This window comes from Pseudorasbora parva, chromosome 7 (genome assembly GCF_024679245.1).
Source record: "Pseudorasbora parva isolate DD20220531a chromosome 7, ASM2467924v1, whole genome shotgun sequence".
NCBI classification, from domain to species: domain Eukaryota; kingdom Metazoa; phylum Chordata; class Actinopteri; order Cypriniformes; family Gobionidae; genus Pseudorasbora; species Pseudorasbora parva.
This window is the reverse complement of record NC_090178.1, coordinates 49,431,219-49,448,764: the sequence shown is the minus strand read 5'-3', so window position 1 is coordinate 49,448,764 and position 17,546 is coordinate 49,431,219. Positions and strand designations below refer to the sequence as shown.

Genomic DNA, 17,546 nt, shown 5'->3' with positions numbered 1-17,546 from the left:
TTGGCCCACTCCTCCACACAGATCATTTCTAGATCAGCCAGGTTTCCTTCAAAGATTCTCTATTGGGTTTAGGTCTGGTGACTGGCTAGGCCACACCAGAACCTTGAAATGGCTGTTTGCTTCAGATCATTGTCATGTTAGAAGACCCAGCCTCGACCCATCTTCAATGCCCTGAGGTAAGGGAGGTTGTTCCCCAAAATCTTGCAATACATGGCCCCAGTCATCCTCTCCTTAATACAGTGTACAGGATCATCGAGACCCCACGAGGTGAGATCTTGCCTGGAGCCCCAGTCCGAGGGAGATTAACAGTCATGTTTAGCTTCTTCCATTTTCTAATGATTGCTCCAACAGTGGACATTTTTTCACCAAGCTGGTTGGCAATTTCCCCGTAGCCCTTTCCAGCCTTGTGGTGGTGTACAATTTTGTCTCTAGTGTCTTTGGACAGCTCTTTGGTCTTGGCCATGTTAGCAGTTGGACTCTTACTGATTGTATGGGGCAGAAAGGTGTCTTTATGCAGCTAACGACCTCAAACAGGTGCATCTATTTTAGGATAATAAATGGAGTGGAGGTGGACATTTTAAAGGCAGACTAACAGGTCTTTGAGGGTCAGAATTCTAGCTGATAGACAGGTGTTCAAATACTTATTTGCAGCTGTATCATACAAATAAATAGTTAAAATCATATATTGTGATTTCTGCATTTTGTTTAGAATATGTCTCTCTCAGTGGACATGCACCTACGATGACAATTTCAGACCCCTCCATGATTTCCAAGTGGGAGAGCTTGCAAAATAGCAGGGGGTTCAACTACTTATTGTCCTCACTGTATGTAGTTTAAACTAGGTGCAAAAAATAGAGACGAACTCACGAAGTCAGTCAGGTAATCCATCATGTCACAATAAAGAACCGGTGTCTTTGAACACAGCGAGCTCAAAAAGTTCTTGCCTGTGGTTTTGGGGTCGTCCTGGCTGACACTGTTCTCAGGACTCTGGAACATCAGCTCAAAGATTCGTATGGGGGTGACGCTGTTCAGATCCAAACCCTGAGACTGAGACATGAACACGTGCTGAGATGCACTCGAATCTGGGAGAGACGACTGAAAACAGCTTTGTGTAAATCAAGGCGCAACTCACATTTTGGTTCTCCTGGAGCTCAGAGTCAGTGGAAATGAGGCTCAGATCACTGAGGCACAGCGAGTGATTCGCATCCTGCGGTTGAACAAGTACAACAGGACCAGTTAAAGGGTTAGTTCACCCAAAAATGAAAATGATGTAATTAATTACTTATCCTAATGTCGTTACACACCCGTAAGACCTCCGTTCATCTTCACACACAGTTTAAGATATTTTATATTTAGTCCGAGAGCGTATGCAAGTGCATGCACACTATACTGTCCATGTCCAGAAAGGGAATAAAAACATCATCACAGTAGTCCATATGAGACATCAGTGGGTTAATTAGAGTCTCTTGAAGCATCCAAAATACATTTGGGTCCAAAAATAACAAAAACTACGACTTTATTCAGCATTGTCTTCTCTTCCGCGTTTGTTTTCAATCCGCGTTTGCGACTCTGCAGTGTTATCTGGTGCGCTCGAGCTGAGGGAGACGCACGCTGAGAACAAAACAACCTTCACAAACATTTCTAAGGATTTCGACACAGAGGAAGACTTGCATTATTTTGCTCAGCCATATTTATTTGAACCCGAATACACGAGCGCTCCAGATAACACGTCAGCAGCATCACTGCGATGACGCGATCGCGGATCGAAAACAAACCCGGAAGAGAAGCCAATGCTGAATAAAGTCGTAGTTTTTGTTATTTTTGGACCCAAATGTATTTTGGATGCTTCAAGAGACTCTAATTAACCCACTGATGTCTCATATGGACTACTGTGATGATGTTTTTATTCCCTTTCTGGACATGGACAGTATAGTGTGCATACACTTGCATACGCTCTCGGACTAAATATAAAATATCTTAAACTGTGTGTGAAGATGAACGGAGGTCTTACGGGTGTGGAGCGACATTAGGGAGACGAGTTAATGACAGACATTTCATTTTTGGATGAACTAACCCTTTAAGTCCACGGTCAAAAAGTGTTGGTGTAGTAAAGCCGCCAAAGAGGGCTGAGAGTGTGTGAGTGTGTACCTCTGACAGCGGATGAGCGCTCACGGTGAAAGATGGACCTTTGTCATGACCCCGAATGTGACTCTTCAGGCTGTACTGAGAGCTGAAGGTCTTCTCACAGCCGTCGCTCGGACAGAAAAACGGCTTCTCTCCTAGAACAGAAAAAGAGACCAGAGAGAGGTTCTCTTATTACAATAAAACTGACAGGATTTTCAGATAATCTCCACTCATCAATAGGCTTTATAGGGAGAATTTTAAAGGGATAGTTCACCCAAAAATGAGCCAGTGATGTTTATCTGCTGACCCCCAGGGCGTCCAACATGTAGGTGTGTTTGTTTCTTCAGGAGAACACAAATGAACTTTCACATTACTTTCTCTGAAGAAGGTCAAAATACTGGCGCGATCACAGATATATTTACATTAGGGCTGTCAATTGATTAAAATATTTACATAGATGCCTCATTCGACCGATCCGCACAGGCACTAATGAGGCATCTACGTAAATATATCTATGATCGTGCCGGTATTTTGATCTTATTCGGCGGAAGTAATGGCGCTGGGAACACTAGATGAGATTCGTCTGATATGAGGTAAAAAATAACACAAATACTGTTGTGTTTTTTCACAGAAAGCGATCATTTCGTGTCTTAAGACATCAATGTGTCGTCAGGAGCTGCAGGGTTTAATATGGATTCGTATGTCTGTGTGTTTTTTACTCTTATAGAAATACACTCCATTGACATGCATTATACGAGCAATGGCTGGGTTAAAAATCTTCATTTGTGTTCTACTGAAGAAACAAACACACCCATGATGCCCTGCAGATAAACATCACAGGCTCATTTATGGCTGAACTATCGCTTTAAATGAGTTTTAGGTCAGTGACAGTAAATATCTGCTTTTATTGCTTTCGATGTTGCCTGTTTTAAGCTGACAGTCTTACCAGTGTGTGTCCGTACGTGTGTTTTCAGGTGATGACTAGCAGCGAAAGCCTTACCACAGCCATCATGGTCACACCTGCACACACACACACACACACACAACAGTACAATCACTCTTTGCCAATCAGGGCTGGGGAGAAACCTAGTTATGCATTCAAAATACAAAATGTGAGTGTATTTCATTAAATGGGTGGTAATCAAATGACAATTACATCCAAAGTACTTTAGATAACTGAAGTGATTCATTGATTTTAATGTAATTTATTTAATTTAAACATTAATGTGAACTGTAATGGGCAATCAATGTTAATGTGTGCAGTGTGCAAAAGCATCCTAAGAGACAGTTCTGCTCATAAACTTCATACCCCTCGCAGAATAGGCAATATTTTAATAATTTAACACTATGAGAGGTCATAAAAAATAGCATGTTGTTATTATTAAGTCCTGTCCGCAATAATCCTTTTCACATAATAGATGTTTACACACACTCTGATGATACACGATTGTGTGTGTGTGTGTGTGTGTGTGTGTGTGTCATTCACTGATGAGCCACGACCGTTCTCATGTCTCATGTTCATTTGTTTAGGTAACTGCGACTGACACTTCTGAGTTTTGTGAGGGGGGACATTTTATCTCAGAATTGCGATTTGCTTGTAACTTGCTTTTGCCCCTCCATCTTGACAGTACATTAGCAAAAGAGGGACATACCCCTAAATTCAAGCTTCGCCTTTCGCGTTTTAACACTCGATGGCACTCATGGACGAGGTCGAAATGGAAGCAATGTTAATCTTGGACTAAATCGGCCACCGTAGGAGTTAAAACGAAATCAGAATTGAGACGAACAGAAACTATTATTCGCTGGATGGCAGAGGTGGTAAAAGTACTCAAAAGTTATACTCGAGTGAAAGTATACATACCTAAATAAAATATTACTCCAGTAAAAGTAGAAAGTCCTCCATTCAAACATCACTTGAGTAAAAGTACAAAAGTATCAGATTTAAAACATACTCAAGTACCAAAAGTAAAAAGTAAATATTCAAATTAACTGTAAATATCAATAATTAAGCAGATAAATTATTTTGGGACTGATATGCAATGCTTTAATTGAACAAATTATAAGATTAGATACTGTAATTAAGAATTTGTTAGATTTGCAATTAATAAGAGACAATGAAGCACCTTAAGGCAGTATAGGGGTTAACCTTAACATAGAAAATAAACTTAAAATGTGTTCCATAATAATAGCTCCATCAAACAGATGAGCAGAATATTAACTAATTCAAAATTAATTCAAAAGCCATAACCACAATGACATATTACTTAACAATTAGTTAATAGTCATGTGCCTCAACAAGTAAAGTCATACTATAATTAGCAAATTGTTATGATTAATGATTAATTAAACAGACAACGGAGAGCCGGAATGCATGGCTTTGAATACATGAATTTACATTATTAGTTAATGTAATATGTTATTAGGGAATTAATTATGTCATATTTAATTAATAGCAATTCATATATTACTTAATCTATTAATCAAAGAGAATGTTCATTAGTTGCTGGTGCAGTAATCATTAATAAATGGTTTAGTTCTTCATTAGTAATACATTATCTCATGATTATCAGTGCATTAGTTAAGCATGAATTAATGCATATCAGTACACCTGTATTGTAAAGTGTTACCGATGTTTTCATAGTAAATAGTGTGCTGCGAAATAGAAACGTTTGGGAAACACTGAGCTAACGTTAGTGTGGCAAATCTGACTTGTCTGCTTTTCCAAGTCTATACCCGACTGGATCATCCATCCATCATTGCAGACCGGTTTTGAAAGCAAGTGTAATAAATACTTGGAGTGAGCATGGGGAAATGTATTGGAGTAAAAAGTAAACTTTACCTTTAATATTGTAGTGGAGTAAGAGTAAAAGTAGATGCAAATAAAATATACTCAAGTAAAGTACAGATCCCCGAAAAAAATACTTAAGTAAAGTTTCAAAGTATTTTTACTTGATTACTTACCACCCCTGCTGGATGGTCATAAACCTTTACACCGCTAGATGGGGGAAAATATCACACAGTGGAGCTTTAAGCATAAACTCACTCAATTTTGTATAATTTCTCAGAAAACTACTAAAGTTGATTGCACTGTTAAACTGAACTACTACTGAACTACTTAAACTGAAGTTGATTTTAAGGGATGTTTAGATATTTGTACTGGAAATCAAAAATCCTGAGGAAGATTTTCTTTTTGCCATGCATGCAATTAAATTTAGGGCCCTATGACACCTTTACTTAAAGGTCCCGTTCTTCGCGATTCCATCTTTCAAACTTTAGTTAGTGTGTAATGTTGCTGTTGGAGCATAAATAATATCTGTAAAATTATAAAGCTAAAATTATAAAGCTAAAAAAGCAGAAGTTCCCTTTCAAAGCCTACAGCGAGCGGCCGGTTTGGGCTACACCGCTGCACTTCCTGCTGTGATGACGTCACTAGAACCGTTTGTTGACTAACCCTCCGCCCACAAGAACACGCAGAATAGGGGGCGTGGTCTCGTTGCTCTCCCGCGTGGAGAAGAGCCGCATTCAGCGCTTGCATCGCCCCGTTATGGTAAGAGGCGGGACCTTTCCGGGCAAAGTGTGCTAAGCTGCTGTCCAATCACAACACGGGAAGCGCTGGCCCAATCCGTTACGTATTTTTGAAGGAGGGACTTCATAGAACAAGGAAAGCATCAGGCCTTTTGTAGGACAGAGGAAACCGCGGTATACAGATAAGTTAACTGTGTGAAAAATACTGTGTTTTTTTACACGCGAAACATGAACTCATGTTATATTCCACACTGTAAACACAATCAAAGCTTCGAAAACACGCAAAGAACGGGACCTTTAAAGGGTTAGTTCACGCAAAAATGAAAATTAGATGTTTCTCTGCTGACCCCCAGGGCATCATAGGTGTGTGTGTTTCTTCAGGAGAACACAAATGAAGATTTTTAACTCAACTGTTGCTGTGTGCCGGTCATATAATGGGGTGAATGGGTAACAAGTCTATGAGAGCAAAACAAATATACAAATAAAACATGCTCAGGCAACGTGCACAAAACCCTGCTGCTTGGATGTTGGATGCCCTGGGGGTCAGCAGATAAACATCACAGGCTCATTTTTGGGTGAACTATCCCTTTAAGGCCACCTCATATAAAGTGGGGCCGGTAAACTAGTGCTGTATGAATCGATCAGATGTCCGTGGCCTCACCTGAATGGCTTTTCCCCGGTGTGTGTGCGGATGTGCTTCCTCAGGTCACTGAGTGTGGTGAAGTACTTGGTGCATCCCTCAGATTCACAGTTAAACGTCTTCCCGGTGTGCAGCCTCTGGTGTGCTTTCAGTCTGACGAGAGAGCAGCAATTATCATACACTGATCAGTCACTGAGCAGATGCCTTTAGACAAAGTACGGGTGATAAATGACGGACAAAAACATTGTTTTCATGCACTAGTCAAGATTTTGGGGTTTGCTAAATGAGGTAAAAAATAAGGTTGCTGCTGATAAGTCATTCTGAATAGACACATAATGAACATACACTATATTGCCAGATACTGGCAGAAACTGTAGGAGTGCGCGGTATTGACAAAAAAATCTCGATATTTTCTGGGATTTTCTCGATAATGATAATTAGACGATATTTTGCTGAGTGTGTTATTGTAATGCTACCTTGGTGCGGGTGATCAGCTGACTCCTAATTTTTTTTTTTTTAACCTAATTATTTGGATGCATCATGTTTTGTGTTAATTTCATGAATTTAATCAAATTCAATTCTAATAGAAGATTCATCCAATTCATTCAGTAAGAAAACACTGTGTGTGTTGCTCAGAGACGCCATTACAGTGCTGTGACTTTGTTGTTAACTATTCTCGTTGGCGATATAGAGCAAAAATGGGCAATATGGTCAGGGTGCGAACTACGGGGGAGCTAGGGGGAGCTCGGCTCCCCTAAATAAGACATGGGCTCCCCTGAAAACGTGATTTGAAAAATTTTGGGGGGTCTCAAAAAAATTGACACTGTGTTATTTTGAGGTGCAATTTCAGTTTTCTGTAATGTGATCATTGTGGATTATTATATGTAAAATTGCTAAAAAATATATAACTAATTCATGCATGACGGCAATTTAAATCTAATTGACTTCAATAAAGATAACTATACATGCTGTTCTTGTCATGACCATCAAGGTGTGGTGGCGCTGCGGTGCTAATTCCACTCATGTTAAGTACATGTCAACGCAAAGATTCGTAGAAAAAACAAAAACGAATATCCACTTCTTGATCTTGGATTTCTGGAAGAACAGCAAAGGAAGCTGACCCCAAGCCTCTGTGGTCGATTCTGTGTTAAGGCATGTTATCCCCAATTATGTGTAGCGGCTGGGTTGATATAGGTCTGCGCGACTATCAATGTCCTAGTAAGACTAACGTTAGCTGAATGGAGGAATTATGGTTTTCTTCTGTAGCCTGACGAGTAACTTCAACCGTTCATGTGAACTCAAAGACAGACGGCTTTATTTATAGACTATTTGTGGGCTTTTTGACCTATCAATTCTTGTTTTTTTTCTTCCTTCATTAAAATCAAAGATGTTCTTCAATGATTGTAAATTGTATATTAAGAGTCTCCGCAATGCATTAAGCAATAGATTGACCCGTTTGTCTGTGTGTGAAGGAATATACACGTCCTCTCTTCCACGCGCACCCCCCCCCCCCCCACACACACACACACACACACACACACACCGAAAAGTGGGCTCCCCCAAAGGCCACGGTATAGTTCGAACACTGAATATGGTGTCTAAAATGTAAGTCACTTATTAAATTCTTGTTTGGTTAACTTGTATAAAATCAATATCACATTTGTTATCATGCTGAGATCTGGATTCTTCCTGTGATATTTATTAAAAATACATGCTAGTCTAATCTTCAAGACTAAGGCCCCGTCCACACGAAGCCAGCGCTTTCCCAATCCGATCTTTTTTCCCCCTTGTTTCAAGAAATATCTGCGTCCACACGAGATTACCGAAACTGACTAAAAAACAAATTAGTTTGCATGCCAGGCCAGTGTGTGGCGCTGTAATTCTGCCACAGAAATAAACTAAAAACGGAGAAGAAGAGTTGTGGATAGCGGGGGTATAGCAGTGGTCGGAGGCGAGGCAAAATCTCACAATAAAATAACAATAAATACATTTGCTACTTAACAGATGTGTTTTATTAATGCCTACACCTACCCGACCCTAAACATACCCTTATAATATCACAGATATGGTAATTAAATGACGCGATATTGATGTGCGCATGCCCAGTGCCCGTAGTAGTATCCCTTTAACTCTTTCACCGTGCTGGACGAAGTGTGAGGACATCACCGTTTGAGAAAATATCGGATTCATGCTTCAAAAAGCCGGATCCGTGTGGACGAAACGCTGATATGGTACAAAATTTATACGTATACAGCTATACGCGTCTCCGTGTGGACGGGGCCTAAGTTACATCACGTAGTGTACGCGCACACACACACTCTGGGTGTGTGTGAGGGATATACTCGATAATGTCAGATCGCACATCGTTAGAACGACTATTACGATATTATCGCAGATGATATATATCGCACACCCCTACATAAGCATCAGAGGTACGGGTAAACAAGCATTAATAATCATTAGCAGATGGCAGTCTATGGTTACACGGCGTCAGCTTTTTTTTGCTTCAGGAGCCGTTTGTTTGTATGTGTGTGTAAGAGACTTTTTCACGGTAAGCTTTGTTCTTGTTTGATTGAAGTGTTAATGCCATTATGAAAAGTATGATGAAAAATGTTAGTTGAATATGCTCCTCTTTAGTGGGGTTTGTCAGTGACATTGGCGTCTTTGACCAGGATCCATGCTCTCCTGTGACTTCCTTGGGAGTTTGGTGGATAAGTGTCATTGGACAAACTGCAATATGTCCTTCTCTTGTCTCCTTCCCTTCCTGAAAAATGGTAGGGATCAGTGATGCGCGGGTTGATCCAAAACCAGCGGGTACCTGCAGTTACGAGTCATCCAAAAATATTTTTAATGATATTCGGGTCGCGGCCGGTCGGGTCGTTTGAAATAGTTATTTTATTTTATTTAGGCGGGATTATTGGGAAAGTCGGGGGAGAGGTGCACACTTTAATTATACTGGATAAACACATGCATTATCTAAACTGTTAAGAAAACAAAATAAATGAATAAATCAAGCCTTTATTACACAATACTAGGCTATATCACACAGCATTCAGAAAAAAGAACAGTTTGAACATAAATCAATATAAACATAAACGTTGCGTTCATGAATAATATGAACATAAACGTCGCTTTCGTCAATAATATGAACATAAACGTCGCGTTCATCAATAATATGAACATAAACGCCGTGTTCGTCAATAATATGAACATAAACATCGCGTTCGTCAATAATATGAACATAAACGTCGCGTCCGTCAATAATATGAACATAAACGTCGCCGTCAATAATATGAACATAAACGTCGCGTCCGTCAATAATATGAACATAAACGTCGCGTCCGTCAATAATATGAACATAAACGTCGCGTTCATCAATAATATGAACATAAACGTCGCGTTCATCAATAATATGAACATAAACGTCGCGTTCATCAATAATATGAACATAAACGTCGCGTCCGTCAATAATATGAACATAAACGTCGCGTCCGTCAATAATATGAACATAAACGTCGCGTCCGTCAATAATATGAACATAAATGCCGCGTTCATCAATAATATGAACATAAACGTCGCGTTCGTCAATAATATGAACATAAACGTCGCGTTCGTCAATAATATGAACATAAACGTGGCGTCCGTCAATAATATGAACATAAACGCAGCGTTCGTCAATAATATGAACATAAACGTCGCGTTCGTCAATAATATGAACATAAACGTCGCGTTCGTCAATAATATGAACATAAACGTCGCGTTCGTCAATAATATGAACATAAACGTCGCGTCCGTCAATAATATGAACATAAACGTCGCGTCCGTCAATAATATGAACATAAATGCCGCGTTCATCAATAATATGAACAAAAACGTCGTGTTCGTCAATAATATGAACATAAACGTCGCGTTCGTCAATAATATGAACATAAACGTCGCGTTCGTCAATAATATGAACATAAACGTCGCGTCCGTCAATAATATGAACATAAACGTCGCGTCCGTCAATAATATGAACATAAATGCCGCGTTCATCAATAATATGAACATAAACGTCGCGTTCGTCAATAATATGAACATAAACGTCGCGTTCATCAATAATATGAACATAAACGTCGCGTTCATCAATAATATGAACATAAACGTCGCGTTCATCAATAATATGAACATAAACGTCGCGTTCGTCAATAATATGAACATAAACGTCGCGTTCGTCAATAATATGAACATAAACGTCGGGCTCGTTAATATTATGAACATAAACGTCGCGTTCGTCAATAATATGAACATAAACGTCGCGTTCATCAATAATATGAACATAAACGTCGCGTTCGTCAATAATATGAACATAAACGTCGCGTTCGTCAATAATATGAACATAAACGTCGCGTTCGTCAATAATATGAACATAAACGTCGCGTTCGTCAATAATATGAACATAAACGTCGCGTTCGTCAATAATATGAACATAAACGTCGCGTTCATCAATAATATGAACATAAACGTCGGGCTCGTTAATAATATGAACATAAACGTTGCGTTCGTCAATAATATGAACATAAACGTCGCGTTCGTCAATAATATGAACATAAACGTCGCGTTCGTCAATAATATGAACATAAACGTCGGGCTCGTTAATAATATGAACATAAACGTCGCGTTCGTCAATAATATGAACATAAACGTCGCGTTCATCAATAATATGAACATAAACGTCGCGTTCGTCAATAATATGAACATAAACGTCGCGTTCGTCAATAATATGAACATAAACGTCGCGTTCGTCAGTAATATGAACATAAACGTCGCGTTCGTCAATAATATGAACATAAACGTCGCGTTCGTCAATAATATGAACATAAACGTCGCGTTCGTCAGTAATATGAACATAAACGTCGCGTTCGTCAATAATATGAACATAAACGTCGCGTTCGTCAATAATATGAACATAAACGTTGCGTTCGTCAATAATATGAACATAAACGTCGCGTTCGTCAATAATATGAACATAAACGTTGCGTTCGTCAATAATATGAACATAAACGTCGGGCTCGTCAATAATATGAACATAAACGTCGTGTTCGTCAATAATATGAACATAAACGTCGCGTTCGTCAATAATATGAACATAAACGTCGGGCTCGTCAATAATATGAACATAAACGTCGAGTTCGTCAATAATATGAACATAAACGTTGCGTTCGTCAATAATATGAACATAAACGTCGGGCTCGTCAATAATATGAACATAAACGTTGCGTTCGTCAATAATATGAACATAAACGTTGCGTTCGTCAATAATATGAACATAAACGTCGGGCTCGTCAATAATATGAACATAAACGTCGTGTTCGTCAATAATATGAACATAAACGTCGCGTTCGTCAATAATATGAACATAAACGTCGGGCTCGTCAATAATATGAACATAAACGTCGTGTTCGTCAATAATATGAACATAAACGTCGCGTTCGTCAATAATATGAACATAAACGTCGGGCTCGTCAATAATATGAACATAAACGTTGCGTTCGTCAATAATATGAACATAAACGTTGCGTTCGTCAATAATATGAACATAAACGTTGCGTTCGTCAGTAATATGAACATAAACGTTGCGTTCGTCAATAATATGAACATAAACGTTGCGTTCTTCAATAATATGAACATAAACGTCGCGTTCATCAATAATATGAACATAAACGTCGCGTTCGTCAATAATATGAACATAAACGTCGCGTTCATCAATAATATGAACATAAACGTCGCGTTCGTCAATAATATGAACATAAACGTCGTGTTCGTCAATAATATGAACATAAACGTCGGGCTCGTCAATAATATGAACATAAACGTTGCGTTCGTCAATAATATGAACATAAACGTTGCGTTCGTCAATAATATGAACATAAACGTCGCTCGTCAATAATATGAACATAAACGTCGCGTTCATCAATAATATGAACATAAACGTCGCGTTCGTCAATAATATGAACATAAACGTTGTGTTCGTCAATAATATGAACATAAACGTCGCGTTCGTCAATAATATGAACATAAACGTCGGGCTCGTCAATAATATGAACATAAACGTTGCGTTCGTCAATAATATGAACATAAACGTTGCGTTCGTCAATAATATGAACATAAACGTCGCTCGTCAATAATATGAACATAAACGTCGCGTTCATCAATAATATGAACATAAACGTCGCGTTCGTCAATAATATGAACATAAACGTTGTGTTCGTCAATAATATGAACATAAACGTCGGGCTCGTCAATAATATGAACATAAACGTTGCGTTCGTCAATAATATGAACATAAACGTTGCGTTCGTCAATAATATGAACATAAACGTCGGGCTCGTCAATAATATGAACATAAACGTCGCGTTCGTCAATAATATGAACATAAACGTCGCGTTCGTCAATAATATGAACATAAACGTCGGGCTCGTCAATAATATGAACATAAACGTCGCGTTCGTCAATAATATGAACATAAACGTCGCGTTCGTCAATAATATGAACATAAACGTCGGGCTCGTCAATAATATGAACATAAACGTCGCGTTCGTCAGTAATAGGAACATAAACGTCGCGTTCGTCAATAATATGAACATAAACGTCGCGTTCGTCAATAATATGAACATAAACGTCGCGTCCGTCAATAATATGATCATAAACATTCCGTTCGTCAATAATATGAACATAAACGTCGCGTTCGTCAATAATATGAACATAAACGTCGCGTTCGTCAATAATATGAACATAAACGTCGGGCTCGTCAATAATATGAACATAAACGTCGCGTTCGTCAGTAATAGGAACATAAACGTCGCGTTCGTCAATAATATGAACATAAACGTCGCGTTCGTCAATAATATGATCCAATTTATCATCCAGCTAAATTTGTTATCGTGACAGGCCTAGTCGTGTGCCCAGTCTATTCTCTGCTATATGTGTCAACCTAAAACATACTCTTTTCACAATGTTGAAGTAACCTATTAAAATCATTCAGATATTGGGTGCCATTGCGATATGCATACTGTGATATGTACATTTGTTATATTTCAATAATTTCGATATATTGCATAGCCCTAGTTTGGACCAAAATGACTTCAGATTTACCAGTCGCAGTATAAGTGTATTAGCAAACAGGCTGAAAGGAAGTGAACTAATATGCAGCTTCAGTCACATGAAAGTTAATAAGAGAACCATACGCTGCTAATGCCACATTGATATTCACCTGTAGAGTGTGTTGAAGGCTTTCTCACAGCCCTGGACGTCGCACTCGAAGGGCTTTTCTTTAGTGTGGACTCTGACGTGTATCTTCAGGCTGTAGGACGTGAGGAAGGCTTTGCCACAGCCCTGCTGGTTGCACACAAACGTGTATTCTCCGCGATGCGTCTTCTGGTGTGTGCGCAGGTTTCCCGCCGTGCTGTAGGTGCGCGTGCAGCCCTCGAACATGCACTGGTACCGCTTCACCTAAAAGAGGATAACAAAACAGCCCACAGTTACAAAGAAACACGTTTTTTCATTATCAGAGGGCGTTCTTGCTGAATTTAAGTGGTCAAAATTAACACGAATTTACAGTATTAGAAGCGGGACTTTTATGTTGATGGATGGCGCTGAAAACCCCAGCGGATTATCACACAGCGGCCTCTGTTAAACAGTCGTATCTAATATGTTATTATATATTATATGTAGTATTTATGAGCATCTATTGACAGAAATGCAATATAATTTACTAGGGCTGTCAATCGATTAAAATATTAAATTGTGATTAATCGCATGATTGTCAGGAGTTAAATTACAAGTAATCGCATGACTGTCATGAGTTAACTCACAATCAATCTCATTATTGTCATGAGTTAACTCATGATTAATCGCATGATTGTGATGAGTTGACTCATGATTAAATCACATGACTGTCATGAGATTACTCACGATTAATCACACGATTGTCATGAGTTAATTCACGATTAATCTTATTTTTCATATGTTAACTCACGATTAATCTCATGCTTGTGATGAGTTGACTCACGATTAAATCACATGACTGTCATGAGATTACTCACGATTAATCACACGCTTGTCATGAGTTAATTCACGATTAATCATATTTTCATATGTTAACTCACGATTAATCTCGTGATTGTGATAAGTTGACTCGCGATTAAATCTCACATCTGTCATGAGTTATCTCACAATTAATCTCATAATTGTCATGAGTTAATTCACGATTAATCTTATAATTTTCATGAGTTAAATCATGATTAATCTCATGATTATCATCAGTTAATTCACGATTAAAACACATGACTGTCATGAAATAACTCATGATTAATCTCATTATTGTCATGAGTTAATTCACGATTCATTTGATTATTTTCATGAGTTAACTCACGATTAATCTCATGATTGTCATGAGTTAACTCACAATTAAATTGCATAACTGTTTGCGTGCAGCCCTCGAGCATGCACTAGTACCGCTTCACCTAAGAGGATCATAAAACAGCCCACAGTTACAAAGAAACAGCGTATTTTTAGTGCCTGAGGGCGTTCTTGCTCAATTTAAGTGATGTTGCACAGTTTGTGGTCAAAATGAACACGAGTTGAGTTAAATGTAATTATTTAACCATAAATAGTGTTTGACCGATATATCTGCCGATACGTTTTTCTGACTGACCGGTGTTTTAGAATCGGGACTTTTGTTTTGATGGGTCACACAGCACTCACATTCTCACATCATTTATTGAGCTGTTTTCCTGTAGTTTTTATGTTTGGCTGTTGCTCTCGTGTCTCGTCTCACTCATGAAACGCTATTATAAAAACACAGCGTCAAGTGAGAAGTTCAACTCTAATCTCTAATATCTTTGCTATTTTCCCCATTCTACTGCCTCAACAATAACACATTCTTTGAACAGCCGCTTCAGACAACACACACACACACACACACACACACACACACACACACACACACACACACAACTTTGAGGTGAATCTGGCTGAGCATGACATTTCACTGTCTTACACAATTTGCTTATATTTACAAAATGAGCCTACACAAGCAGAAATAAGCCCTTTAATGAAAATAAAGATCCATGTTAAATGAAAACTTTCATGAAACTAAATGAAAATGTTTAAGAGATCGTTATTTTAGTTTAGTAGTTTAGTATACTTGCTCTCCAATCCATATTTTGCGCTAATGTCATAAGTAATAAACTCAAGTTTTCTTTTGCAGTGTTTTTGGTGAAGTGTAATAAACAGGGGTGTGACTAGACAAGATTTTTGCATAGTATTTTTAAGAAATCCTCAATGATGAAATACATGACTAGAAAAATAATTTGCAGGTGTATTTATAATGTTTAAACTCTTTAAACTCTATTTAAACAGAGCAAAAGCAGGAGACACTGCCGTCAATTAAAAGCTTTACTGTCTTCAAACTTGCAATAGGAAAAACCAACAACATAAAACAGACACTAAAGCTGAGCTTCCTCAAGGAGGTCCCTCACCAGACCTGACTCAAACAGACAAGATGCAAAATACAAAGACAAAATACAAATAATAAACACTACAGTTCAGGGCTCTACATAGCGCCCATTTTGGACGAATTTATGCCTGAAAATTACTGCGTGCGACTGTGAGAAAATACTTTTTCACCGTTTCGAGTGACCCGCTTGATTCTCATGAATAGATGTGTAAATATAATCGGAATAAAAACTACAAATCCTAAAGTGCGTCAACACTGAGAAACTGTTAGGCTACGTTTCCAACTGCAATCGTCTGCTTTTCATGCCTTCAGTCAGCAGAGTGAGTGCAAAAAAGTGTGTGACGGACTACACTTCAAACAACGATTGTTAACAAGGTGAAGCGTGTGTGACGACGCAGCCATGTGCTTACCAGACGCCTCGCGTTGATGATTTACAGCCAAATCAAAATTAACAGGAAATACCACATTTGGATTATTATAAACAAGCTCAGAAAATAACGGATGCTTAGGGCAAAAATGCCATCAAAAAATAACATTTAAAAAGCACTTGAGTTAATCTTTATCACACATGCTGTTTAAAAATAACAATGTATATAATGAGCGAGTATATCTTGAAGATTTTTTCCAAACCGTGTTTTTGTCTTATCCTGAATCACTAAGGTACACATTTAATAAGTGTTTATATTCCCGCTGCGGATAAGCACCGTATCTGCACGACTCGCCATAGACACAAACAGAGAGAAGTAAATCCGGCAGAAATTTTTTCCCGCAAGACGCATGCGGTTCAGTTTATTAAGCGCCAAAAGTCCAATAGACAAGTTGATATTAAAGGGTTACTTCAGCGATTAGCATATGGCTTTGTATCAGTAGAAACCCTGGAGTATATTTAAATGATTGTGCTTTCTTCCCTCATATCCCCCTGAGACGAGAGATTTATGCATTTTATTTCTGGAAAAATTCCTCAGATGACGCAAAATTAATGATATTTGCATCATCAGAGGAATGTTTGGCCAGAGGCTAAAGACTACAGCCAGCAGAGGGAGCCATTTCCACATGTTTTCAACCCGCACATGAGGGATGGAGATCGCACTCACAGCTCAGCTCAGCTACAGGCACTCATGTAAACGGATGCTAAGCAATGTAAGTGTTAACTTCTCAAATTAATTTCTATGAAAGTTAAGCTTCCAAAGGCATGAACTGAAACGCGTCAGACTGAACACATGCTGTGAATGTGTGCCGCGAGTGTGGTCATGATTACCACAGCTCTCATCACGAGCTCATCAGCTCATTTATGACGTTAAATGTAATCTGACTCCTAATCTGAGTAAGTGCTGTGAGACTCGCGCGGCGACTCGATCGTTATATTGAACACACACGTTCAGTTTTTAATTGTAGTGTCTTCTCCAACTCAGTCACAGTAATCCAGTAGCGGTGGCTTTGGGAGTGGCCTCACAGGGCAGCGAAGCATTCTGGGAATTGTAGTCTTTCATCCCCATGAGACAAAAATAAATGTTCTGTCTTTTCTCAGCCTAGAAGGCACCAAATTCAAAAATAATTTCACATTTCTACTGCATTGATGACCCAGTTTAAATACAGATTCATCTTCCCAGCGCTGAAGTACCCCTTTAAGTCACTTCAGTATCGGCTTCAACAGAAAATTGGGGAGGTGACGCTTGGTTAAAACTGGCAGTTATGGTAATATAAGGGGTGGGACATTTCCCAAACACCAATCACAACACACTGCTCCAGCCTACCAAT

At 38.8% G+C, this 17,546-nt stretch overlaps 1 protein-coding gene across 2 annotated transcripts in view; it reads right to left on the bottom strand.

Annotated features, from left to right (window-relative positions):
• Nucleotides 1-17,546, bottom strand: part of mtf1 (metal-regulatory transcription factor 1) — a 46,382-nt gene that overhangs the window by 11,110 nt on the left and 17,726 nt on the right. For both annotated transcript variants that reach the window (XM_067449383.1, XM_067449384.1), the window contains 6 exons: nt 13,542-13,780; nt 6,311-6,442; nt 3,071-3,144; nt 2,149-2,279; nt 1,133-1,207; nt 945-1,047 (listed from right to left, as the gene is read on the bottom strand). In XM_067449383.1, coding sequence (XP_067305484.1) covers nt 945-1,047; nt 1,133-1,207; nt 2,149-2,279; nt 3,071-3,144; nt 6,311-6,442; nt 13,542-13,780 — 754 coding nt within the window. The remainder of the gene's footprint in view (nt 1-944; nt 1,048-1,132; nt 1,208-2,148; nt 2,280-3,070; nt 3,145-6,310; nt 6,443-13,541; nt 13,781-17,546) is intronic.